We start from the raw sequence: 26,032 nt of genomic DNA, 5'->3' as shown, positions 1-26,032 counted from the left end.
CTCAGATTTCTTTAACTCAAGTTAAACTTGAGAAGACAACTGAGCAACACTTACAAGACCCTCACCAAAAAATGGGCGAGCCAAGGATTTTATAACCAGCCAAGCTGTCATTTAAGTATAAACAGAGAAACACGCAAGAGCTCAGGGGATATCGTTTCCCCGAGTCCTTGAGCACACTTCTAGATTCACATTTAACTCCTGGAACGTAATACAGGTCTTGGCGTGTGCTAAGCGCTTAATAAATATTCAGTGAGAGACTAACAAAACAGCTTTTTCTCCACAAACTGCTCTTTCTGCCTCATTTCCTTGGTACTTGGAATGTGATGTGGTAAGAGATCACTTCCCAAAACAATACCAAAAAGCTCCAAAATATTTAAAACCTTCTGTTTCATATCCTTTGTCTACTAAGGCAGGAAAGATTAAAAATGTATTTTAGAAAGATTTTCAGAAAGTACTGATATAAAAGAGTTTTCCAGTATGCTGAATATTCACTATAAATTCAGAATATATTTGTCTCTTATGCAATAGGTTGCAGCAAAATTTTTTTACATACTTCCACATGCCATTTGCCACATGGAAATAAAAAAGGATAAACTCAGAAAGTTTCTTACTTACTTTGGATGTTCAAACTTGTCTATAAGATCAACTTTTTCCACCAGGTCTCCTCCAATTGTTCGGACTAAGTCATAGAAATCGTTCTCTGTGTAATTCTCGCGAGGTAACCAGAATGAGATGTCATTGATCACAGCAGGGTATTTGCTGAGAGGCTAACAAAATGAGAGAAGAAAAAAGAGATTGATTTGTTAGTTGGATGACAACGTTTAAGTTTTTCATGGCAGTTTCACGTGGGCTAGTTAGAAAATGCTGGCAAGACATTATTTCAGCACTTGAATTTTCAGGAACAAAATGAACTTAAAAGATAAGTCAATATTCAAAATTAGCAAATTTCATTATGAATATTATAGATTCTTATCACTCTCATGTGTAACATTACCATATATTATACTCACATTGCCATTAATGTTCAATTTAGTATAAAGCAATTTGAATATATCATATTTCACTTTTTTTCCATTTGAATACTAGAGGAGAAAAGTTCACATTTAATTACAAGCAATTCATTAACTTCTGTGATACTTTCAGGAAGCCGTTTTAATAGAGAAATAAGTAAGGGCTTGTCAAAATTGATATTTCAATTAGTCATGTTATTATTTGTTAGTATTTCTAATTATTAAGGGAGTACTTCTAATTATTAATTATATAGGGGGTTATTTTTCAAATTATGCTTCTAAGGATGTGATAGACACAAAGGTAGCCATTCCCCCATTTTATCCCATTTTTTCCAGTTTATTGGGGCTCACTAACTAGTTCATTATATTAGATACATATTTAAAATTAGATATTTTTAGAAGTTACCACATTTGTTTACATGGCTTAAACATGTACATCACAAATACATATTTATATATTACATACACACACATATATACAGATAGCTGTGATGTTATGTAAGTCTGTAAGTTACCGCCACAATAAAAAATGTTTCATTAAACGTTTCATTATATAACTATGAAATCCATACAACTAAGGAAATATCTGCCAATCTGTTAGGAGAACAAGTTTATAAACTGATTTATACCAAGCCTGATATCACTGTAAACCCCCTGGTGAATCACTGATTAGAAAAATATAAAACTTTTTAAATGGCAAAACCTCTGAAGAACCAAGTACTCAAACATAAATGATTATTCAACTTGAAATATTAATAAAGTTGTCAAAAGCATTGGTTCAGAACACACATTTCAAACGAACATAATAAAGCTACCACCCAGGTGCTCCTGACAAAGCACCACAGCTCCTGAAAAACACCCTGTTTTCTTGGAGTCAAGATGCTGTGATAAATAATACGCGGGTTAATGTAACATTGCGAGATGGTGGCAGTTGGGTGGTTACACAGCGCTTTTCCTTTTCTACTTAAGGAGCGTGGAAATTCAGGGGTATTCGATAAGAGGCAGGGGTTGCCAAGAATTAGCATGAAGTCGCCTCTTCGATGACAGACATGGGAGGAGGGACCCGACTGCGCACTGGTGTCAGGAACCCGAGAACAGCGTCAACGTGATGGCGCAGTCAGCCAGAGTCCAGGCCCCAAGACGTTAAAAAATACATGGTATGTGTTACGGTAAATACATAAAAACCAAGGAGAAAAACCCAGACCATTGCACTACAAACCTAGTTCAAGCTAACAAGTGGGAACAAGTTTAAAGTAATGGTGGCTGGTTCCTTGCGAACTTGCAAGCAGGGTCGAACCGGAGGCCTTTCACAGCTCCTGAAACTTCCCCTCTCTCCCTTCTCTTCTTGCACGTGAATATCTTTTCATCGTTTTTTTTTTTTCCAGTGAAAGCATGTGGGACGCAAACTCTCAGAACTGACACGGCTGAAACCCCCGCTCGTGAATCACCTGGCAAAGCACAAAATTGTAGGTTTACTGTTGTCTCCCCTCAGCGCTTGGAAAATACTTCTCTGTACCCGTTAGCAATGACGACAAGTCTGCTGTCGGTCGGAGCTGCTTCTGCGCAGGGAATCTGTCATTTCTCCCTGGCAGCGTGGAAGGGCTTCACCTTTATCCCGGCGGTTCTGATGAGGCCGGGCCTGCATTTATCTTGGGGTATTCTGCCCGGGACTCAGCGTGTGCTTTCACTCAGAGGGTTCATGTACTCATCCAAGTTGGAAAATTCCAGCCACGACTTCTCTGTCCTCTTCTTCTAGGACCGCAATTCTCCATATTGTGGGGTTTCTCAATCTATCTTCCATTTCTCTTACCTGATTGATTTTCGGGTTTTAATCTTTACATATTTGTGCTGTATTCTGGGTGAATTCTTCAGTAACAGCTTCTTATTTACTAATTCTCCCTTCAGCTGAGTCTAGTCTCATCTGTTTTTTTTTTTTCTTCTCTATTTCAGTGACTCTATTACTCATTTCTGATATTTCTAATTGTTTTTTTCCATATCTACTTATACTTCATTTTTGCCTGTTTTTGCCTCTTATTCAGAATTTCCTGTTCTTCTTCTTCTTGTTTTTATGGTTATTATTCCTCCATTAATCTCTTTGAGGACATTAGGCTTTTTTTTTTTTTTTTTAAAGAATGCCTCTTGCTTTTACTTTACTCTCCAGTGACTCAGATTCTGAGTGTGAATTTGGTTGGCTGATACGCTCAGGTCAGAGTTCTTCACGTGGTTTGGGGTGTGTGTCTGCAGGCCTGTCTGGGATGGGAATAACTGCAGTGTTCTCTCACTCACCACCCCTCCTTGGTCAGAGGTTTTTGTGGTCCCTCCCTCCCCTTGTGCTCCTGGCCCAGATCTAGTTGGTGGTGGCATCTGGGTTCCTGCCCGATGGTGACAAGGCTGATGATGCCATGGCGGTGACTCATCTCAGTTCCTGATGAAGAGGCCAACTCTCTTCCCAGGCTCAAAGCTCCTATGAGCTAGAGGTCACAGCAGGCAGCAGTTTGCAGCAGTGGTGGCTGCCCCCCTTCTAGAGGAGGGGACCGCCTGCCCCTACTTTCCAGCAGAGATCATGCTCTGGACCAGCACATCCTGACCCCCCACCGGAGCCAATCACTGTTTCCCCTGCCTAGGAACCTGCCGCCCGCAGCGTCTTCGGCCTCACTCTCTGCCCTGTCTTTGTGTTTGTCTCTTGTGCATGGATAAATATCTTTTCAGGGGAAAGAGGGGAAGGCATGGTTCTGACTTTTTCATGTTCTCTTTTTATGTATCATGGCTGTGTGTTCGGAGACGGTAAAGAGCAGCTTACAAAGCAACAACGAGGGCTTCCCTGGTGGCGCAGTGGTTGAGAGTCTGCCTGCCAATGCAGGGGACACGGGTTCGAGCCCTGGTCTGGGAAGATCCCACATGCCGCGGAGCAACTAGGCCCGTGAGCCACAACTACTGAGGCTGCGCATCTGGAGCTCGTGCTCCGCAACAAGAGAGGCCGCGACAGTGAGAGGCCCGCGCACCGCGATGAAGAGTGGCCCCCGCTTGCCGCAACTAGAGAAAGCCCTCGCGCAGAAACGAAGACCCAACACAGCCAAAAATAAATATAAAAATAAATTAAAAAAAAAAAAAAGCAACAACGACCTGACTCTAAATTTCCTTACACAATGGTTCTTAACTTCATGGGGAAGGGACACAGATGTCTCTGAGAATATGATGAAAGATTCAAATTCTTGTTCCAGAAAAGTACATACTTTCACAAACACTGATTTTTCCATAGAACATCTGGGATTCACAAACCCAGTAAAAGTCATTCAAGGAGTCAGAATAAGGACTCCCCCCCGTCCTTGACCCATATTCAAACTTGTGTCATGAGTTCAAATACAGACCATTGAGATTATGGTACTAAGGGAGTTAAAAATATCAGAATCATTCTTTACTAACATAATAAATACATGTATGTGTGTCTACTTTATATGCATACATAGAAAGGATGTATATTTTATGATAATAAAAAGCATACATGAAGGCATCATCGTTTGTCTTGTGGTAGCTACTTGAAATGCAGTCATACTTATATAATAAATTTAAAACTCTGCTCTTTATGGGCTGGACTAAGAAAGCCCTTACTGCCGCCGCCTGGGGCAACGCTGAAGGGCCATCCTCGTTTCAGAGCTCCCGGGGGTTGGCCGAGGCCTCTGCTGTCAATGCCTCACAGCCCAACCTCCCCTCCCCCTCTGTCTAATCCTGCTCCCTCCCTCCCCCCTCCATAGGCGTGGACCCTGACAGCACCTGGTTAGAAGCTTCCAGAAGGCTAACCTCTGTCTGAGCGTCTGCTCTCCGGGGAACCTAACCTGTGACTCCAAGACGGAAGCAAAATGTCAGCAACCAGTTGATGAAAGAATTTAGTGCATCCAGGGGGAGAGCAAGCCTCAAGGATCACGTGCTCAGAGCGAGGCCGATCTGGACGGGCACAGGGGTCCCGCTCACCAGCTGTGTGACATGGTGCCTGCAGCCTCGCCTGGAGCCCCCTCAGCCGCTTGTGATCCCCCCCGAGGACCTGGGAGGCCCGCGAGGGGCTGCACCGACCACCCCCTCCTCGCCTCCTCGCCTCCCCTGCAAGCCGCGGGGCGGGAAACCTCTCAGGCGCGGTCTAGACCCGGCTCTTCAGCAGCAGGGCATTCCACAACTGGTGGTGTCATCAGCTACCCTGTTACAGATTGAGTTGTGTCCCCCCAGGAAGATACCCTGGAGCCCGAACCCCCAATAACTTAGAATGTAACCTTACTTGGAGAAAAAGTCTTTACAGAGACACTCAAGTTAAAATGAGGTCAGTGGGGTGGCATCCTTAGAAAAGGGGAAATTTGGGCACAGAGATGTGCATGCAAGGAGATCCCACGCAGGGAAGGCGGACACAGGGGTGACGCGTCTGCAGGACAAGGATGCCAGGGATGGCCAAAGCCGGGGCGGGGGCCGGGAACGGATCCTCCCCCCAAGCCCTCAGAGGAACCGGCCCTGCTGCACCTGGGCCTCGGGCCTCAGCCCCCAGGACCGGGGGAGAATGGGTCTGCTGAGGCCCCTCTGTGGCAGTGTATCCTTCTGGGCGTGGGGGAAGGACCAGGGGGAGCTGGCGCCTCCACCGTCTGCGGAAGAACAGCTGTCGAATCTCAAGGTGGCTTCGCTGGAGCTTTGAGCCAAGCGTCAGGCCTTGGTCTTGGCCTTGCAGGTGTGTTCACTCGTCTGAGGAAAACCTACCTCATAGTTTCCTCGCCTATAAAATGGTGATGGTGTCTACTTGAGCAAACTGCAGTGAAGGTGCCATGAAATAACACTCATGAGGCACATCCTTAATTGTTTTCTAGCCAAAACAGATTCGGACAGTTCAACAGATGTGCGATTTTGACAGCTGTCCAAGACCCGGGTACCGAAGCGACCGGGGTGGGGAAGGGGCTAGTCGAAAAAGTGAGATTTTGGTTTAATGGTGCCCGTCCTAGCTGGCCCCTTGCTCTGGGCTCACCCCTCCCAATATGTAAGATACAAATGTCTCCATGCACCTTCTAAGCTGCAAACGTCACAGGTGCCCTTCCTGTCATCCACGATAGAGTCCACATGCCCCAGTCCTGTACCTGCTCAGGAACACTCCCGAGGAAGGTCATCCTACACCGCCGTCGGTAACGCAGCCTCGTGTGCCCGTGCTTGTACTCCAAGGAAGTCGTTTCTACATCAGCGCCTCCCTCTTAACTGAAACGCCCGTCTCTTTTCTAACACTGCTGAGGGAGGATACAGATTATCTGCCCAACAGGGCAGGTTTTCTGTACGAGTCCATCATTATTCAGTCTCTGGCTTCTTCCCTTTAGGCAAAGCTATTAGAACTTTTTTTTTTTTTTTTGGTTTAAACATTATTTCAACAGTCGTTCTAACAGGGAAGGGTCCGCTTCCCCGTCAAGCTCTCCACAGAGTTCTGGAAACACCAAGGTGACTTCCACTCAGTTTTTAGCCACAGCTAAGTGTGGGCAAAGGCTGACTCTGGGCTATGCTTCTCTTCCGAGACCACACACCTGCGCCTTGGTTTTTATGGTGATTATGTTACTGGCAGCTGCCACCCGTGGGTACGGTGGGCCAGGGACACGCTGGCACTTTCCGTGGGTCGTCTCACTAACACACAGCATGCTCCTGTGACACGGCCACTCTTACTGTTCCCACCGTGTCCATGAGGAAACTGTGGCTTACAGACCTTAGCTGAAGTACTCAAGGTCAAAAAGCCACTAAGCAGCAGAGCCAAGGTCAAATGCAGGGCCAGGCTGTGCTCTTACCCCCTACGCTGTAAGGCCTCCATCTAAAAGAGGGGGCCCAGGGGAAGCAGCTCAGCTTCCAGTACTGTCCCCAGAAGTAGTCTATCCAGCACAATTAAAAACTGTGTAAATAAGACCAAATCTAACATGTATCCCTCTGGTGCCTTCCATGACATTTCCTTGGCAAATGACTCATTTATCTTTTCAATTAATTATCTTGACTTATAAGCACTTCCAGTCTGTTTACCATCTATGTGCTTGTGTTCTTATCTAAATGAACCTAAAAATCAGTTTTTCCTATAAAAAGACTATGCACTACCAATTACTCTCTTTACAGCCCTTACTTTAATTCCATCTACTTAAATCTTCCACTAACTTTCTTGTCTGTATCTTCACAGCCTTATGCCATCACTGTATTTTAAGTGAGGTCACATATAGTTTGACGATTATAAATTTTCCCAGGTAACCATGTTTACTGGGAGATGGATATTTTCCTTCCACATGCCTTAGGTAAGTGAATGGAGGCTCTAGATGAAAAAAATACATAATGGGAAACTAGGTCTGTTAACCCCCGGCCCCAAGTTTAACCTGAAAATGGTACGCGCTCTGGGCAGGGCCTCGTTGAGCTGCACCTGGTTCCTGTTTATCTTATGTCGTCTCCACCCCGCAAGTTCCCATCTTACAGGGACTGCATGTGCTGTGAGGGCTGGGAACTTGGACTTGCCCAGGTTCGTGCAGAGATGGCCTTCTGACTACTCCAGTGTTCAGAGGAAAACGAGCAAGACAAAAATTAACCTGGAGAACTTAAGACAGCTGATTCCCAGAGGCTTGTTGAAAACTGGAGTAAACATCAAACTCCAGGCCTTTTACAGAGCGGGCTCCCTTGGATCCGACCTTGTTCCTCCCCTCCTCCCCCCGTCCTCCTCCCCCCTCACACCCCTGTCAGCTGCTCCTCTTAAACCAGATCCCTTGATACTACAGGTGTTTGTATTTCTTCCTGACCCCATAAGGCCAAAGAATTAGCCCCTGGGGGCGGGTTGCGGTGGGGGGGCAGACCCCACCCTGTGTCTGCGTCTAAAGCTTTGTTCTCCATCCTGTCTGGTGACAGAGGGGCCCAGGGGAGGTGCATTGGGCAAATTACTTCCAAAAACATCTACTGATATGGTTTTTCCAGAAAACAGTCTAATATCAACCCTCAGTCATAGGGTAGAAATGGATGTGGAACAGACAGCTAACTGTGACGGCCTAAATTTTTAAGACAAAACATGGCAGCTGCTCTGGGCAAGGAGTGGGAGCAGGGGGATGGGATGGGGTAGGAGGAAAACCCTCGAGATGCAAAGCACTGGTGATCACAGTTGCGTGGTTGCTTCTTGGGTATCCATTGTATTATTATACTTCCTAAGTAAACATTATTTTCCAAATTTTAGATAATGAGAAAATTAAAGAAAAAAATGGTATCAATGTTTACTCATTTACCCAGAGAAATTATGTCACAGAGGGGAACAATGGCCACAGTTTATGCATTCATATTTTTTTAATTGTTTTTTCTCTATTTAAAATAAAATTCCACCTGTTAATATTAGATTCTATTTCAGTAACAAAAACAGTGAGTTCAACTTCCTCACGTTAGGGAGAAATGTGAAGCGTTATTTTCTTTTGCACCAAATCCACATGAGTCCAACAAAGTTTACAACGCAGTTCACAGAGGCCAGGTGTGATCGATGCCTCAGTTCAAGGTAAACGGAAGGTGAACATGGGGCTCTGATGGAGAAGCCCTCATGCCCTACTCAGGTGGCAGCTGGCAGAAGAAGGTGCACTGAATTGGAGCCAGGGAACAATACGGCCAGTGTTCACCAGCCACCCACTCTGGCTAATCAGACCCCGTCCCTGCCACCAAAGAGCTCACAGGCTCGAGGGAAGGCGGCTGTGAAAAGTGGTCCTTGCCCTGGAGCAGAGGGGCTGACACAGCCTCTGTGTAAATATGGCTCAAAGCCTGAATGGGGTCACCAGATTACCCTCCCGTTCCCAGAGGAAGTCACACTTTCCATCCAGTAAGTAAAAGTCTCAGTAAGAGAAGTTCATTAAAGTAAGAAAACATGGAGTGCATCCTAAGAAGTTTTGGGCCATCTGTCTGGTCAAAGGCCAAACCTGACAAGGAGAGAGAGAGATGGGGAGTGAGTAACTTCTGGGGAAGAAGCTGCCATAGGACGCCCACAGCACAGAGCCTCAGTCTGCTTCTCTCCGGTGGACGCGCTGCCAGCTCTCTGGGACCAAGTTTCCACATCTGCAGAAGAAAGCGCTGAGCACCCAACACTGTCGTCCCAGCAAAACTGTCCCGGGGGCGCCACGAGGGGCGAGTCCGCCGGGGAGGTGCTGGGTTTAACCAACTGAGGCAGGGGCGCCACGAGGGGCGGGGAGGTGCTGGGTTTAACCAAGTAAGGCAGGGGCGCCACGAGGGGCGAGTCCCCTGGGGAGGTGCTGGGTTTAACCAAGTGAGGCAGGGGGACCGGCCCCCCCTCCTCTTCAGATTGGGTCTCCCCAAAATTTAAACTACAAGGACCAAGTGCAACCCAAGTGTTCTACCCCACGGGTTACCCGAGCCGTGTGTCTCTCCTCCACTCAAATCACAACTCCTGTCACTTGGAGTGACCCTGGGTTTCCTGCCAGTTTAAAATGTGAACTATTCACAGTTGGAAAGACAAGCTTTTCGGAGTTCCATCAAATAAACTTTATGCAAGATCGCCGAGGCTACGAGCAAGCAAAATCGTCACTCGAGAGGTACCATTCCAAGCTCATTAATGATGAATTTCCCTTACGCAAAGTGAACAGGATATTTCCATACACTGGCTCAGCCACGAAGGCAACTTTTGGGATTTCTTCTCTTCTCCCCAAACCACCACGTGTGCTGGTTACCTGTACACGACATAAGGTTCTCGCGTTCACGCGACCATCCTCACAGTGGGGTCAGACAGGCCGCGTCATCCAGGCGAGGTGGATGGGGCAACGGAGGGGCAGCAGCTGTCGCGCTCACGGGCGCACACGTAACAAGTCACGAGTGACGGCAGAGGTGCGGTCTGAACACAGGTGCGTGTGGCCCCAAACCTCCGATTCACCATTAAGCCACGCCTCACCACCAGGGCCCCTTGTGAGGCCCCCTGAATGTGGAGAATGCACGACGGCCGCCCCACCTTCCCCAGGTCTCCCAGGAGCCCCCCTGCCCCTGTGTGAGCTGCGGCACCACGTGCTCCAGGCTCCTAGACGCCTCTGTGCCACAGGAGCCTTACATCACCCAACTGCTATGAACATTAAACGGGATAATAGATATCAAAAGCCCTTATAAGTTACAAAACACCATACAAGGTAAGACATGATTAATCATCCCTTTCTTTTTGTTTTGTGAGCTTTTTTAAAAAAATTCATCAGACGAACAACCCAACAATGGTTACCGCTGAGTTAGGGTTCACCACGTGCCAGGCACGGTGACCTCCTGCACCTTCAAATGAAGCCTAGGGGGCGATCGCTCAGCTGGGACATCCCAGCTCTGCCGCTTACTAGTTTTGGTGACTTGGGCGGTTCCTTTAACTCTTGGTCCCCCATTTTCAAAAGCTATACTTCCACCGACTAAGAGAAAATCTAATGGGACAGTTACTACATGTTTGGTGTTAGGGGTAAAAGAGGAGTGTGACGGGGCTGTTAGTCCCCTCTGGCAGCCAAAGCCCGATCAGCAGATCATCTGCTGGGAATATGTTCTCAGAGGCGGGGGTGGAGCTGAGGGAATGCTGGCACGCCCAGCCTGTCCTGCATCAGCCAATGCACATCCTCGTGCAGGGAGACACCAGGTACAGCCTGCAGCGAGGACGGCCCAGGCCGTGACCTCATTACCTGTGGAGCCCGTGCTCTGGCCCAGGGGTTCTCACTCCGGCTGGCTGGTACCGGAGCCCCTCACCAACAGAATCGACATCCCTGGTGGCACCACCGGGCATCAGTCTCTTTTCAGGACTCCCCAGGGGACGCCATGCACAGACAACATCGGAAACCACTGCTCTAGCCTCATGCACTGCAGGAGGACAGTCTTCCACTCTGTAAAAGGACACTGGTCACACACGCATCCCTCTTCACTGTGGCTTTTGCATAGCTCTGTCAACTTCAAATATAGGGTGCTGTCAGAGATGGCTGTCGTCTTAGTTGGGGAATAAAAAGACCAGTAAGTGCTTTCAGGCCACCCTCTGCCCCCACTACCTCCAAAACCAGAATTTCACATGTCTGTCAATGTGTTATCTCATAATTCACATACAATCATACCTCATTATCAGAACATATTAAAAACATACATCACCTCACTTAACAACCTTATGAGATAAATATTATTGCCCCCCTTTTAAGAATGAAAATACTGAGGCTCAAAGAGTTAAGTAATGGGCTCAAGGTCACAATAACCAAGACCTGAACATGGGCAGCCCACCTGCAGAGCTTGAGGTGGCAGGGCTGCTGGGCCTCAGGGATGTTACAGGTGCTCTCTTGAGAAGGTTCCACGGAAATATCTGTGGGGAGCTGGGGCTTGAAGGGGCAACTCGGAGGCCAAGTCCACACTAGCTTCTGGTTCTAGATCCTCACCCATCTCTCTGCTTCTCGCTTATTACCAACAATTCCAAATTAATCTGATAAGAAACCAACGTAATTTACTAAGAGAGTGGATCCTAAAAGTCCTCATCACGAGGAAAAGAATTTTTTTCTTTTTCTTTTTTGTATCTATATGATGGATGTTGACTAAACTTATCGTGGCAACCATTTCACAACATAGGTAAGTCAAGTCATTACGTTGTACACCTTAAACTTGTACCATGCTCTATGTCAATTACATCTCGGTAAAACTGAAAAATAATAATTTATTCATTCCTACAGGAAAAATACTGTGATCACAGCCATCAAGGCCTATTCAAACAATAAATGGATGCCTATACTCCAACTCTCAAACAAAAATAAATAAAAATAAAAGGGTTTCATGGTCAAATAAGTTAGGGAAGTGCTAGTTTCAGGTTTCTTACAGTAAGACATCTCAGAACCTTTAAAACACTAACAGGCTTTGTGAATCTCCAAGTAACGGAAGCCATGTCCCCAGATTTAGTCATAAAATCTTCTTTTGCCAGAAACACAGTATGGATCATGTGGATGTAGAAAGGATAGGATCTGGAGCCACATGAATGGAACCTGAAAATTATGGGTTGAGCAGTATAGGTTCTCTAAACCAAGTAAATGTTTACAAACTTTATACTTTTGGAAAATATTTCATTTACAGAAATCTACTAGCTTACGGTCTCACCTTTTCCTCACGCACCTGAAATCTCCTCAATTAAAATAAATCCTGTTGTTTTGACTCTATTTATCCGAAATGCTATTAACCACCACCCTACAATGCCTCTATAATAGGAAGACAATCGAAAATAATCTTACACGTAGGGATATTCTGACACTTACTGTTTTACATATTCAGTTCAACTGACCTTTGTGAAATAGAAACCACTGCATTCCCATTTTATAGATGAAGAAAATGAAGGCCAAAGAGGTGAAATGAACTGACAAAAGTCAAAGAATACCAAGTAGGTTCCAGAACATTAACCCACTTTTTTCACAGAAGCACATCCTCAAGTGCTGCCTGATGCTAAGGTCCTGATTGAACACTAATGATGTCTGGTACAGTTTTTACTTGCATTTTTACAGGTTTTTAAATGCATTTTGTTTCAGTCATTTGAAGATTAGTCCTCTCGCTAAGTTATACAGCTCCCGGTTAACCATACATTTTGATTAACCTCCTTCCTCAACAGTGGTGGTTTACAGGGAAGATATTATAAGGAGGCTTCTAAATAACATGGCTGAGTCTCGTTATGATTACTAGGGCTTTAGTACATCAAGGAGCCAATCCTAAGGACCAACAGCCTTTAAAAAAAAAATACAGGTGGTTTTTTTGTAGTGAGGTGGATGGACCTAGAGTCTGTCATACAGAGTGAAGTAAGTCAGAAAGAGAAAAACAAATACAGTATGCTAACACATATATATGGAATCTAAAAAAAAAAAAAAAATGGTCATGAAGAACCTAGGGGCAAGATGGGAATAAAGACGCAGACCTACTAGAGAACGGACTTGAGGATACGGGGAGGGGGAAGGGTAAGCTGGGACAAAGTGAAAGAGTGGCATGGACATATATACACTACCAAACATAAAATAGATGGCTAGTGGGAAGCAGCCGCATAGCACAGGGAGATCAGCTCGGTGCTCTGTGACCACCTAGAGGGGTGGGAGTGAGGGAGACGCAAGAGGGAAGAGATATGGGGACATATGTATATATATAACTGATTCACTTTGTTATAAAGCAGAAACTAACACACCATTGTAAAGCAATTATACTCCAATAAAGATGTTAAAATTTTTGAAAAAAAAGAAAGAAAAAAAAGTACAGGTGGTTTTTATTTTTATTCTACAAAACAGTAAATATTTATTTTCTTCACAAAACTCTGCTTTCTTTTTATACAGAGTCATTCCTAAAGATCTCTAGCCCACGGTTTGAAATGAGAAAGAACAGGGGAAGAGGGCCATTACAATAACAAAAACAATGTCTTTCTATGCCTTCTGCTGCCTCCGGTCAGTTAGTTTCCATGTAACCTAATTCTTATTCTGATCAGAGAAGAAGGAACTGAAACCAGGATTTTATTAACACCATCGATATCTACCCACGCTCAGGCACACGCACAAATACAGTCCTCCTCTTCTAACTATGCATTTTACACGTGAGCCTCCCTGGCCGCTCTCCACGCAAATGATGAATAAAGTAGCTTTTGTTTTCAGAGATTTATTTCAAACACCTCTTCATTAAATGCTACTTGGAGGCAGATACATATCTATGGAAGGTTAAAAAAAACATGCTGATAAAATAACCATCAAGGAAACATGTCAACGCAGAACCTAAGATGGTCTTTCTCCAAAGGACACACTTGAGATACACACACACACACACACACACACACACACACTAGGGAGGAAGGAGAAATTTATTACAAAAAGGCCTTGAAAATCTCTTTTAAAATATATGACATTCCTATGCAGAGAGTAATAAGCACTTGAAGATGCGGCTGGAAAATGGTGGCTGCTTGTTTGCTTGTTTGTTTTGATGGTGGGAGTGTTTGGGGGTAGGGGGTGATGCCCAATTCTACCAGAGGGTCTGGTGAATTCTGCTGTTTCTGCCTTACAGCTCGAACGATGGGCTTATGAACGTAAAGGAAGCGGAAACCGGAATTCTGATTCGGTGCGGCATCCACAGCCAGACAGCAGGGAGCTGGCCGCTTCTCTCTCCCCTCCCCTGGGCCCCCTCTGCACGCTCAGGGGGAGGGGGAAGGGGGCTGAGGGGGCGAGGCCAAGCTGTCGCCGCTCCAAAACAGAAATAGAGAGGTCTCCCGGAAAACCCATCTTCCTGCATTTGAACTCCACCACAAATTGCATGAATAAGCTATTGAACCCTGAGGCAGAAGCAATAATTTCCTCAAAAGGCCTTGCATTTAGGGACACAAAAGAGAACCCATCCAACACAGGCGTCCCCAGCGGAAACAGCCACCTGCCTGTGCGAAGGCCAGGCCGGGCTGTGGGGTCATCGTGTGCCCTCCTTCAGGGTAGGAACCAGGATGCCGGCACTCAGACCCGGCTCCAGAGCCAGTGGCCATGGGCCAATTATGTGTCCTTTCTGGGTCTTGGTTTCCTCATCTGTAAAATGGAGATATTAACAATATCTGTGTAATATGTAAAGTGCTTACCACAGTGCCTGGAAGCATGACAGAAGGATCTGTTAAACAAACAAACAAACAAACAAGTCTATTTGTAAATACAGGAAAGAATGAGCTGGTTTCTGATACTGAACAACCTGATTTATTAATAATTTAACTGGCATCCGTGTTTCAGAGGGAGGGTTTAAGTTGTCATACAAATGAAATCCCTTAGAAGTAGAGCCGTCTACATTTTACAAATGGGGAAACTGAGGCACCCAGAGGGCACACAGAAGCATGTATGCTTCTAGGGCAAGGCCTGCCTCAGGCTTCTCATCCAGCGGCACCCACCTCGGGCGCTGGATAAACACTGTGACTCAACTGACTCTCCCGAGGTCTGAGACTTCACCGGGAACGTAACCTCGCTAGAAATGTTCTTTATTCTAACTTCATCCCTTTTACAGATTCTAATTGCTAAGACGGAACAGTGATGTATTTGGCACGCTGAACCATTCTGTTTTCACAATGGCTTTTTTTGAGCGTGGGGATTATGTACCAGGCACGGGGACACTCATTCGTTGGTGAGACGTTTGTTTAGAGCGTCTAGGGATGAACGTATGAGGGCTGGAAAACACCACACTGGGCAGCACATTTACTTCTTAAAGCCCATTAGGCCTTGCTGAGCACCGTTCACATGCCGCACACGTCCGTAAGTGTGCTTCATTGGTTACCCTGCCTTGAAAAAATGTACGCCATCAAAAATAAACTAACAGGGCTTCCCTGGTGGCACAGTGGTTAAGAATCCGCCTGCCGACGCAGGGGACACGGGTTCGAGCCCTGGTCCAGGAAGATCCCACACGCCGCGGCACAACTAACCCTGTGCGCCACAACTACTGAGCCTGCGCTCTAGAGCCCACGAGCCACAACTACAGAGCCTGCGAGCCACAACTACTGAAGCCCGCGCGCCTAGAGCCCGTGCTCCGCAACAAGAGAAGCCACCGCAATGAGAAGCCCGCGCATCGCAAGGAAGAGCAGCCCCCACTCACCGCAATTAGAGAAAGCCCGCGCACAGCAACAGAGACCCAAGGCAGCCAAAAAAAAAAAAAAGAACTAACATATCACATCACAGAACCTGCAAGGTTGAGCGCCCTTGTGTCAGCAATGACATCAGAAACTTCATTATTTCATGCCTCACATTTTAACATAAAGGACCATCCTATTTTGCTAAAAGATAGTAGAAAAAAAATTTTTTAACTTTGGTGAAGGTCATTTTTTTTCAATGGATGGAGTCTGATTAAAAGCTTGCCTTGCGGTGGAGAGTTTTACGTTAGTCCACATGCACGAGCTCGGAACTGTCTGGTAGCCAAGGCCCTGACACAGGTGATCAGACTGAACATAAGAAATTGCTATGACTGTTCTAACTGCCTCCCCGCAAGGCAATCTCATAACGTTCAACCTGACAGCTGTACAACTTAGGACAATTCTCAGTTTCCTCGTCTATAAAATGGGGATATTCTCAGTACCTTCTTTATGGTGTTATCATAAAGATTACAGGAAATTTATGGAAAGGACTTAGCATTGTCACTGTGGGTACATTAGTGCCTAATGTACTAATGTACATTAGTACATTGTAGTAATGATACTCGCATCTGGTCCTGATGCCGACTTACAGGAGTAAATCCGGGCGGGCACCTTCCTGTGGTCACGGTAAAGGGTCCTGGGAAATGAGAGCCCGGCTCAGCCAGGACACCTCCCAGCCCCGGTGTGCACAGCAGGACACCTAAGCCTGCCTGCCCCCTTCTCCCTCCCTCTCGGCATTAACTGCTGTTAATGCAGCCTCAGTTTTCACAAAGCAGCTGTCAGCTGGAGGAGGGTCCAGAGCGCAGAGCCCAACACCTTGCGCACCTGGCTGGGAGCCCACCTGTGCCATGCCTGCGTGATGCCCTGGGGACACAGTTCAACCACAATGCTGGCTGCTACTCCAGCAGCAGTGCTGGCAGGAGAGACACGTGACTGTTTTTTAAATAAAAAGCAAAATATAGCCCATACAAAGGCTCTCCACTTTTCTGCCCACTATAGCCTTCCTCCCTTCTTGTTTTTTGTTTTGCTGTGTTTTTTTGTTTTAACTTCTTTTGCATTCACAGTCAAGAGAGCACGCACGTGTTCTGGAAAGCGCTTCTCTCCCCAGCGATGCCGGCGACCCTGAGGCAGGAGCCATCTCAGTGCTGGGCATGAACCAGATTCTCAACAAATGGATGGTGCATAACTGATGCTGTAGATCCAGTCATGGCAGCGGCCTCTCTTCTCCATCCTTCTGAACGGAGCAGTACTTGAAGGCTGCAAACCCATGTCCTTTTCTGGCTTCCCATCAACTCTGCCACGCTGCTGCAACTCCAAATACTTGACTTAATAATTTTATGCACGTTGAGGGATAACTTTCCAGAACCCACGAGTATACAACTTTCCCAGCGGTTCTGTTTATCCTTTATACTAAACAAAGGTGCGTTTTGGCAAACTATGTTCTCCACTAATTGCACATCTTGGCAGATAACGTAATATATCTATAAATTTTAACAGAGATAGAAACCAGCACTCCATTTGGGAGCGAGAGGGCTACCTGGACCAAAGGGGGAGGTCCTGTCCCTAAGAACGGCTCTCTCAACTATCACAGCATGAGGGATGGGCTCCAGCAGCACAGTGATAACTTACCTCCTCAGAGCACTGTCCAGTACCAGCTCTGTACACTCCGTGACTTCTCACGCAAGGTCTAAGTTACTCCTGTCATTGCAAGCCGGAAGGACATCATGCCCATTTTACAGAAAAAGAAACTGGGGTTTAGAAAGAAGGAGCATCTGGCTATAGCGCCACATGGCGGACAATGCTGCCGGCCATTTGGGTATCTGGGTTTTAGATGTGCGAAGCTGGTAGCACAGGGCGACTTGGTTTCTGGTGGTGGCCTTCCTGGTAATTGGACCACAGTGTGGTAGAAACACCCTGGAGTCTCAGTTTCTTCAGGTGAACTCCACCCTTTCTTCCTACAGGTACTAAGTTATGGCAAAGAAAAAGCAGATAAAATCAAGGGCAGAAAAAAAAAAAAAAAAAAGACAAAGAAAGACAGGATGAGGACTGGATCCCCAACGGGAAGGCAGTATTTTTTTAAAATGCTATTTTATTTTTAAACAGATTTGCAGGTATATAAGTCTTATCTGTGCCATCTGTGAGTGATAGTGTTGCCATGGTGATTACTTGTATGTTTACAGAAAAGAAATAACCGTAGAGAAATCAATAGTGTTCCAAGAAGACACACAGTGCTGTTCACAGACCATCAGGCCCTCCACATAGGATGGAGAGAATGTTCAAATGGGTAGAAGAAAAACACCGCCTTGGGGGAAAAACAACTTGATTCCTCTGCTGAACTCAGAGAAAAGGCATTAAAACGGCATTATTTTTCCTTTTTGCGGGCAAAGCCATTCTGATAAAAAGTAAGAGCTATCCAAAATAAAATTTTGGTACATTTACTCTTACCCAGATACAGTAACGCCTAACATGGCAAGAGGAGAAGGGTTTATACACAGCACTTAACATTTTCATTTGAATACGTTATTTAATACACTAACATTTACTGATACAATAGTCAAGATCTACTTAACGTTTACGATATGTCAGGCACTGTGCTAAGAATACTATGCATATTTAAACTGATTGATCCTCATGACAACACTACCCTCTAAGTAGGAATTAATATTATTCCCATTTTGCAGGTGAGAAAACAAGCCCAGAGAAATCTTGTACCTTGTAAGTAGGAGCATCGGGACCTATTCAGGCAGTCTGGCTCTGGAGGTCCTGTCTTACCAGCATTTTGTTTATCTTTGCATCTCTCTTTTAACTGAAAAGGTAACGAAGTCCATTGCTCCCCCACCCCCCTGGCATGTGGGTTTCTTTGTGGTCACTTGTCCAGGGAGCAAAAGGCAAACGGGGCGGGTGGGGGGGGGAGGAAGGGGAGGCTGCAGAGGCAGTTGTTTCAGCACAATCCCTCCAGAGTCCAGAGCACCCTCCCCGGGTGATGGACCCCGCCCGGTGGGAACAGGCCATTCACTGCAAGAGCTGCCAGGGGGTTCGGGAGCAGGGTGCTGGGGCCCCGGCCGGGAACTAGCTCTTGGGCACCAGCACCAAACGTGCTGAGGAAGAGTGCCGGGCAGCCAGCAGAGGACCACCCATAATTTAGTCTCGGCTAAATGAGGGAAGTGTTACCAGATTTCAGGAAAGGCTGCAAGAGGATACTACAACACATACAGTGACAATCTCTTTTTTTCTTCTGAAGTACGGCTAGATATTAGCACATCCTGCTCTCTGGGTGTATGCTCTCACCAAGGCTCCACTGTCTTACTTCCCTATAGATTTAGTAAGCGGTTTAATGGAAAAAGTGAATGTAATTCTATCCTTCAGAAATGATTGTCAAGAGGAAAAAAAATATGACAGAATCACATCAAGTTCAACAACAAAGTCCACCAGGCTCATCTTATATTTTTCCTGCTCTGGCGTGGGTTCATTCTTTTCTATGAGGAGCCCTGCTTCCTCTCAGTGGAAAATGGTATTTAGAAACCAAGACCTGGGCACCAGGTGTGCTCACTGATACTGTCGTATCATTGTTTCTAGGCCCTCAAAGCGGGCAGAGCTGAGGTGGGGGAAACACACACACTCATAAACACAAACACATTTATATTTTCTATCTAAAAAACCATGAATTTATGTCAATTCCTCTAATTCCAATCTAGCAACCAGGGTTCATTCTTGCCCTTCCTTTTCTCATATCTGTAACTTTTCTTCAACAGTGAGAAACCTCACTCCCATAATCCTCAGTATTATCTACTCTTTTGCTCAAGCTAGAATAAATAGAAGATAGTTTCAGAATTGCTCACCCGTACCATTGTTTAAAAAAAAAAGACGCTGGTGACTAGAGTTCAATATTTTTTAGTCTTTTTTTGTGTAAAATTTACACACGTGAAATGCACAAATCATAAATGTGCATTTCCATGGGCTTTGATACATGTATACATGCTTGGAACCCAGCTCTCAAGATATAGAACCCTTCCAATCAGCCCAGGTAATACAGAAGCTGTCTAAGAACCAGAGAGACACATCAAAAGGGCCTGGGGGGCAGCTCGCAGGGTCTCTCACTAGCCAAATCTGGGGAAACAAGAGATTCACAATGAAAAAAATGATAATAATGGAATACAACTCATTGCCTGAAATAAGCCGTAAGTCCTTCTTATGTGTACAACTGAATGAATAAATATATAAATAAACAAGTGAGGGAGAAGGGAAAGCTCTTCCTGGTAGAAGAATGTCAATTCAAACACCAACTTTCACTAATGGACACTAAAATCTGTGAGTAAAATTTTGATGAGACACAAGAGCTTCAGAGAGCCACCCTGTAAATAAATTACCTGTTATTTACAAAGGGAAAAAGTAACCTTCTGGTAGAGAAATATGGCAGGCATTACCTTAACCTAGTGATCAAAGCTGTCACCACCCATACGGGCACAAACTGACATGGTCCTCCTGATACAATGCAAAACACTGGAAAGGACAAAGCATCACTTCTGCGGTCTTCCCGTGAAAAATGCACGATCTGAATCTAATCCTGAGGACACTTTGGACAGTTCAAATTGAAGCCCATTCTATGATACGACTCCCGTGTACTTTTCAAAGAATGTCAAGGTCAAGAAACACAAACAAAGTTTGAGAAATTGTTCCGGATTAAGGGAAACCAAAGAGATGAAACAACTAAACACAATATTTGAAATCATACTGGACCTTGGACCCAGAAGAAAATAGCAATACAGGAAGTTATTGGGAAGGCTGACAAAATTTGAAAATGGGCTACGGATTAGATGTTGACTCAACGTGAAATTTCCTGACATTATTAACTGTATTGTGGCTATGTAAGAAAAAGCTCTTCTTAGAAAATACCTGGTTAATGCATTTAGGAGGAAAGGGCATATGTGTGTTACTTGATCTCAAACGTTTGGAGGGGATATATATACATACATATACATATCCATACATGAACACTATGTATGTACTCAATCCTCATTACGTATCTCATAAAAGATACAATATGTACATATTCGATCATTAGTCACAGATTCCTTATCTGCCAATTTGCCTCCTCCCTAAAATGTATTTGTACCCCAAAATCAATACTTGGGCATTTTCTTTCTTTTTTTTTTTTTTTAACATCTTTATTGGAGTATAATTGCTTTACAATGAATGGTGTGTTAGTTTCTGCTGTATAACAAAGTGAATCAGCTATACGTATACATATATCCCCATATCTCCTCACGGTCATTCGCAGACATGAGCAAAGTGCAAACACACCTGAGTTGCCCGATGCTCACCTTCTCAGCTGAGGTCGAACCAGGCAACCCGCTGCCTTCGTATTTCTGATTATACTGTAAACAAGTGTCTTTTTCGATGTCTATTCAGTGCCACGCTTTTCTTATTTCTGTGCTTTTTGTGGGTGGTTTTGCACATGCACTTGGTATGTTCCCTGTTCAAATACAAATGCTGCTGTTGAAGGGTCCCTGGAAAAAGTCTGTCAGCCTTCATTCTGTAGCAGGCTGACCATTTCTCCTATTTCACCCTGATTTTAGTCAGCAAATACTTGTATAGTCACAGATGACAGACAGTACAGTTCAGCCGAAAACGTTCTGCTTCCCTTATGTCAGCCACCAGACGTCCCTGAAGGCTGCAGCGACCCCACACCGCCCAGTGTCACAGAGAGAGCCAGCCCCGGGCGGCCGAGAGGAGAGGAGGCAAAGCTGCACGGAAGGGCCTCCCAGGCCCAGAGGCAGAGAGAAAACAGGGCCCCCATGGGACAGGCTGGAAAGGGCCCTGATTCAGCCCAGTGTGGAGAAGGCACTCAAATTTTGTTCAGTGTTTGCTGAATACACGGTGTTTAGTGGAAACACTACAGTGAAGGAGGGCAGGGAGGGTGTGGGGATAGGAGGATGGGGCAGGTGTGAGGAGGAGCCGCCAGCACAGGGAGGAGAAGCACAGGCTCCGGGCTCAGCAGGGCAGGGCTCCGAAGGCACAGCCCCCCCGGACCGGCTCCGAGACTAAACTTCCACGCCTCCACTGCAACAGGGGCATCGGAGAACAGCACCTATGTCACAAGGCTGCGATCACGTAAAATCACACACACGCGCGAGTGCACGCAAGAGGAGGGCCGGCCGAAGCACACTGTGTGGCCCCTGGTAAGAGCTCAGTAAAATCTGGCCACTGTTTCCAGCGAGAGAAATGGGGGGCAGGGGGGGCAGGGCCTTCCTAGGAGGAGCAGTAGAGCAGAGGCATGGCTGGAACCCCAGTGAGGACGGGGACCCCATCTTGGGCACAAGCTCAATGCTGAGTGCAGAGTCTGGGTCCCAACAGACTCGACAAGGAGTGTGCAGTCAATGAACCAATAAATAAGTGACTTCAGAGAACAGAAGTCCTGTGTGACTTAAACAAGAGGGCGTGAGAGAGGCAGGGGCGGCAGACAGGACAGGAAGGGATGGTTAGTGAACAGAAAGCTGGAAGTCATGCTACGGAGCTCACAGTCTGTTCTGGAAGCAGCGGGGAGCTACTGGAATCATGAAAACAAGACAGTAACATCGTGATACGGGCATGATGGCTGGAAACGGCAGAACCAGAGTTGGGGGACCACTCAGGCGGCTTTTATGACAGCGTTGGCTAGACGGTCTCAAGGGCAAGCACGTGAGAATTACCAGGAGCACAGGAAGAAGAGATTTCTGGGTCCCATCCCCACAGGTCCCGACTAGGGAGGTCTGGGATGGATGGAGGGATGCTGAGAAGAATCAGAGGTGGAGAAGAGGGCAGATGAGGGATTCGCGCTGATGGCCTTGGCTTTTCCCAGTGATAAATGGGGTCATTTGTCAAAGGCTGGAGTGGGGTTGGCTGTGGCACAAACCCAGAATCCCGACAAGATAGCACGCATCCGAGGAGGGCCGTTCAGCTCAGCGCTGCTATTTTTAGGCATATTCGGGCGTGGGAGCCCGAGGGCTTGTGACTTAAAGTCATCTCTGAAAACGACGGGCTCAGGGCATCCGACCACAGTCTCCCGGAGCCTCCCGTCCACCGTCTGCTGCTGGGACGGCCGTGGTTCTCCACGTGCTTCTGCGAGACCTCCGTTTCTATCGGAGCCGGCAATCTTTTCCATTAAATTATCTATTATTATTTAATAGCTAGGTAAGCATCTAAGTCATTTTGAAATGAAGGTATCATGCCCATATGTCCCAAACGAGGCATGAATTAAGTCAGGCCAAAACGAAACGGACCTATGGCTGCTGGCCCATCACGCAGGGTCCCACCCATTCCTACAGCCCCTCCTCTGATTACAATAAACTGATTAGTCAGTAAATCATGCTTGAGGCTCTAGCTCATTTGTTGGGTGCCCACATTCAATTTACGTACCCATGGCTGCATATTTGCCTTTAACAGATGTGGTTGTGTGAACCTAAGTATAATAAATGAATAACCATTGAAGTGTCAAGTTAGATCTTCATGAGAAATCTGAAAATGAAACAGCCAGTGAATCTGTTTGTTTCTTCTATACTAGGAAATAAAGCTAATCATAGGATGAGAGGATAAATGCGAATTATTTCACGGTAACGGAGGTGCCTCTTTCACAAAGAAACGTGTAGAAACTGGCGTGATCTCTGGTGTGCAGCTGGAAATGCACAGCGGCAGGGCCAGTGCAGACGCTCTGCCTGATTCCAGAGGCCTGTCAATCATCTTTCTTGTTCTAGGTCTAGAATCTACTAAATAATCAGGCGGTCTCTTCGAAATCGCACTGAGGCTCCACACCCAGAGACATCGCTTTCTTTGAGGTTGAATCAACCGATTAACGAGGTGTGTTTTCCATTCTCTCTTTTTTTCCTTTAAAAGGTTAAATGGCACAGTGCAATTTTCTGTGAAGCAGGTGTGCAGCTAACAAGGTGATAATTGGGAAACTGAGTGAAAAGGAAAAACCCTATAAAACTAGAAATCTGCAGTATCTGGGAAGAGGGCAACTGAATTACCTCTAGAAGATGCAAAAGTTATGGTAATACAATGCTAAAGATGCAGATTGAAGTCCATAAGAGTGAAAAAAGGAGGCATTATGGTTTTTATCATTCCCCCAGGATGCAGAGGGCACACCATAATATTCAAGATTGTTGAAGCTTTAAACAAATAGTGTAAGCCAACCTGCAATATCATCTTCTCTTCTCATTTCCTCACATTTTCAACAAAATAAACACTTTAGGAAGATCTTCCAAATATTCAAATATGGATAGCATTTACTAGAATATTGGATTTTAATATTTTTTCCTTCCACTTTTCGGTCTTGGTCAAGAAAACAATATTTTCTGCTTAAAATACAGAAATGTTTGGGAAGAAGAGATCTCCAAAACCTTCCAACAACCGTGATTTCCTCTCTCGCTCTCTTTTGTAGTAATGTGACGTTAGCCTTCATTGATGATCTGCATTTATATGTAACCGTCCTCAAGCGAGGTCCAAGAGCCTGAAGCATCTTCCGTGTGACATCAGCAGTGCCCCCGGCTGAGCGGACGTGCAGAAGGACTGTGCGTCTGGCCCTGTGGTCCCTCTTCCTTCCCCGCCCCCTCGTTAATGTGGACCTCTGGTCTGGAGGAAGCTTCATCCGGACCTGATTTGTTGGCCCTTACACACTGTCTTCGTTCTAGCAATTCATAGGCACCAACGCTGGGCTCACTCACCAGCCGTGTCTCGCTGGGAAGCGACACGCCCACCCCGCCTCACCCTGCCCTGGGCCATCCACCCCATTGGAGCTCGGCCCTGACTCGTCCTGCCCAATAAACACCCCTGCTCCAGTTTCTCATTTCCGCCTGGCCTGAGAGGCCACCTGGACCCAGCCTCGCCTGCCGCCGTACCCTCCACTGAGGCCCTAGCTGTACCAAATAAAGCGACCGAGACAGCGGCAAAGGCGACACCGATGAAAAGCAGAGCTGGCAAAGGCGACATCAACAGATCATGAGCTCAGATGCTTCCACCCAGGTAAATTCTCCAGATCTGTAGTTTTCTCCCGTTTCCCATCCACCCAGCCCCAAAGCCAGAAACCTGGGGATCGCTCTCTTTCTCACTTATCTTGACCTAAGGTGTGTAAACACCCAGGTGGCCCAGGTCAGCACAAGTCTGCTTGCGCAGCTGAAGCGTAGTGATGAACAGACCCCTTCAACCCTCAAAGGGAGCGGATCTCAACTTAGATGACAAACCATATGGTCACTGCACCCCTGCTCCCAGGACCCAGGGCCCTTCAGTTCCGTCTCCTAAAATGTCTCGAGCCCAAACCCGACCTTCTCGTCTCTCCACTGCCGCCCTCTTCGATCTCCCATCATTTCTTTCCAGTCCGGGGCAAGGCCTGGAGTGGACTCCTGGCCTTGTGGTCCCCACCCGTCCTTCATATTTTCAGAACTGGGATAATCTACAATGGAAACCTGATGATGATGACATTTGGTATCTTGCTAATTGCCTTTGAGAGAAAATTCAAACCCCAGCCTTCACATCCTCAGCGCGCCCTCGCCCGCATTTCCCCTCTATCTCAGCGGAAGCACTGACGAGCTGGGTCGTGCCTCCAGGCCTCCACTCGGCCCAGGCTCACCTTCATCAGAGCCCTTCACTGTGTTCCTGCCCCTCCACCAGCACATGCGCTACCCGAGGGCGGGGAGCTGCGCTCTCTGCATCCCCAGCGTCAGGCACAGTGCCTCGTACGAGAGCAGATGCTCAAAAGGTTTTGGAATGAATAATTGATAAGGTTCTCGTGTTTGGGAAAATCCTGTCACATTTCATTCACATCAACTAGGGTCTCAATGAACAGCAGGGAAACGACTTCCTTTGTGGAATTCATGCAGCCTGGGAGGGACCATTTCCCCTCGCTATGCTGACAACCTAACTTGGATCAGAACCACATATGTAAAGAGTGACAGAGAGAGAGAAAATGTCACAAAGAAAAAGACAGCAAGAGAGACAGAGACAGAGAGATGGAAGGATAGAGACAGACACAAGATGGAAGCAGAGGGAAAGGCTGACATCAGCACAAACACGCATCAGCCAAGAGAGGCTCTGCAATAGCCACAGCCTTTACCGATGGCCAGCTGTGTCACCGCAGGGGTGGAAAACCACTCTCCTACACCTGCAGCAAGGAGCGAGGAGGAAGGGTGGCCACAATGGGCTCCTTAATACATAAGTCATTTCCAGAGGAAATGATTTTAAAAGACAAAGATTTGGTTCTCCTTCCCTAATGCTGTACTACCATCTTCTTTTTGCTCTTCTTGATCTTAGAATCCAAATTCAGTTTTGAGGTATTTCAACCACCTGGCAGGACTTCTCTGAGGGATAAGGGCCCAGAAACAGTCATAATCTCTTCCATGAACAAGTTTTTTTCAACTGGCAAAATTAAGTCTAAACGAATGCCGGGAGTAGC

General features: G+C 46.3%; 1 protein-coding gene across 4 annotated transcripts in view; it reads right to left on the bottom strand.

The window, feature by feature from the left end:
- Window positions 1–26,032, bottom strand: part of FARS2 (phenylalanyl-tRNA synthetase 2, mitochondrial) — a 453,696-nt gene that overhangs the window by 197,695 nt on the left and 229,969 nt on the right. For all 4 annotated transcript variants that reach the window (XM_061194789.1, XM_061194791.1, XM_061194790.1 and 1 more), the window contains one exon: window positions 616–767. In XM_061194789.1, the coding sequence (XP_061050772.1) occupies window positions 616–767 (152 nt within the window). The remainder of the gene's footprint in view (window positions 1–615; window positions 768–26,032) is intronic.

Source organism: Eubalaena glacialis, chromosome 7 (assembly GCF_028564815.1).
Source record: "Eubalaena glacialis isolate mEubGla1 chromosome 7, mEubGla1.1.hap2.+ XY, whole genome shotgun sequence".
Lineage (NCBI taxonomy): Eukaryota > Metazoa > Chordata > Mammalia > Artiodactyla > Balaenidae > Eubalaena > Eubalaena glacialis.
Note: the sequence above shows the minus strand (reverse complement) of the source record. Positions and strands in the feature narration are given on the sequence as shown.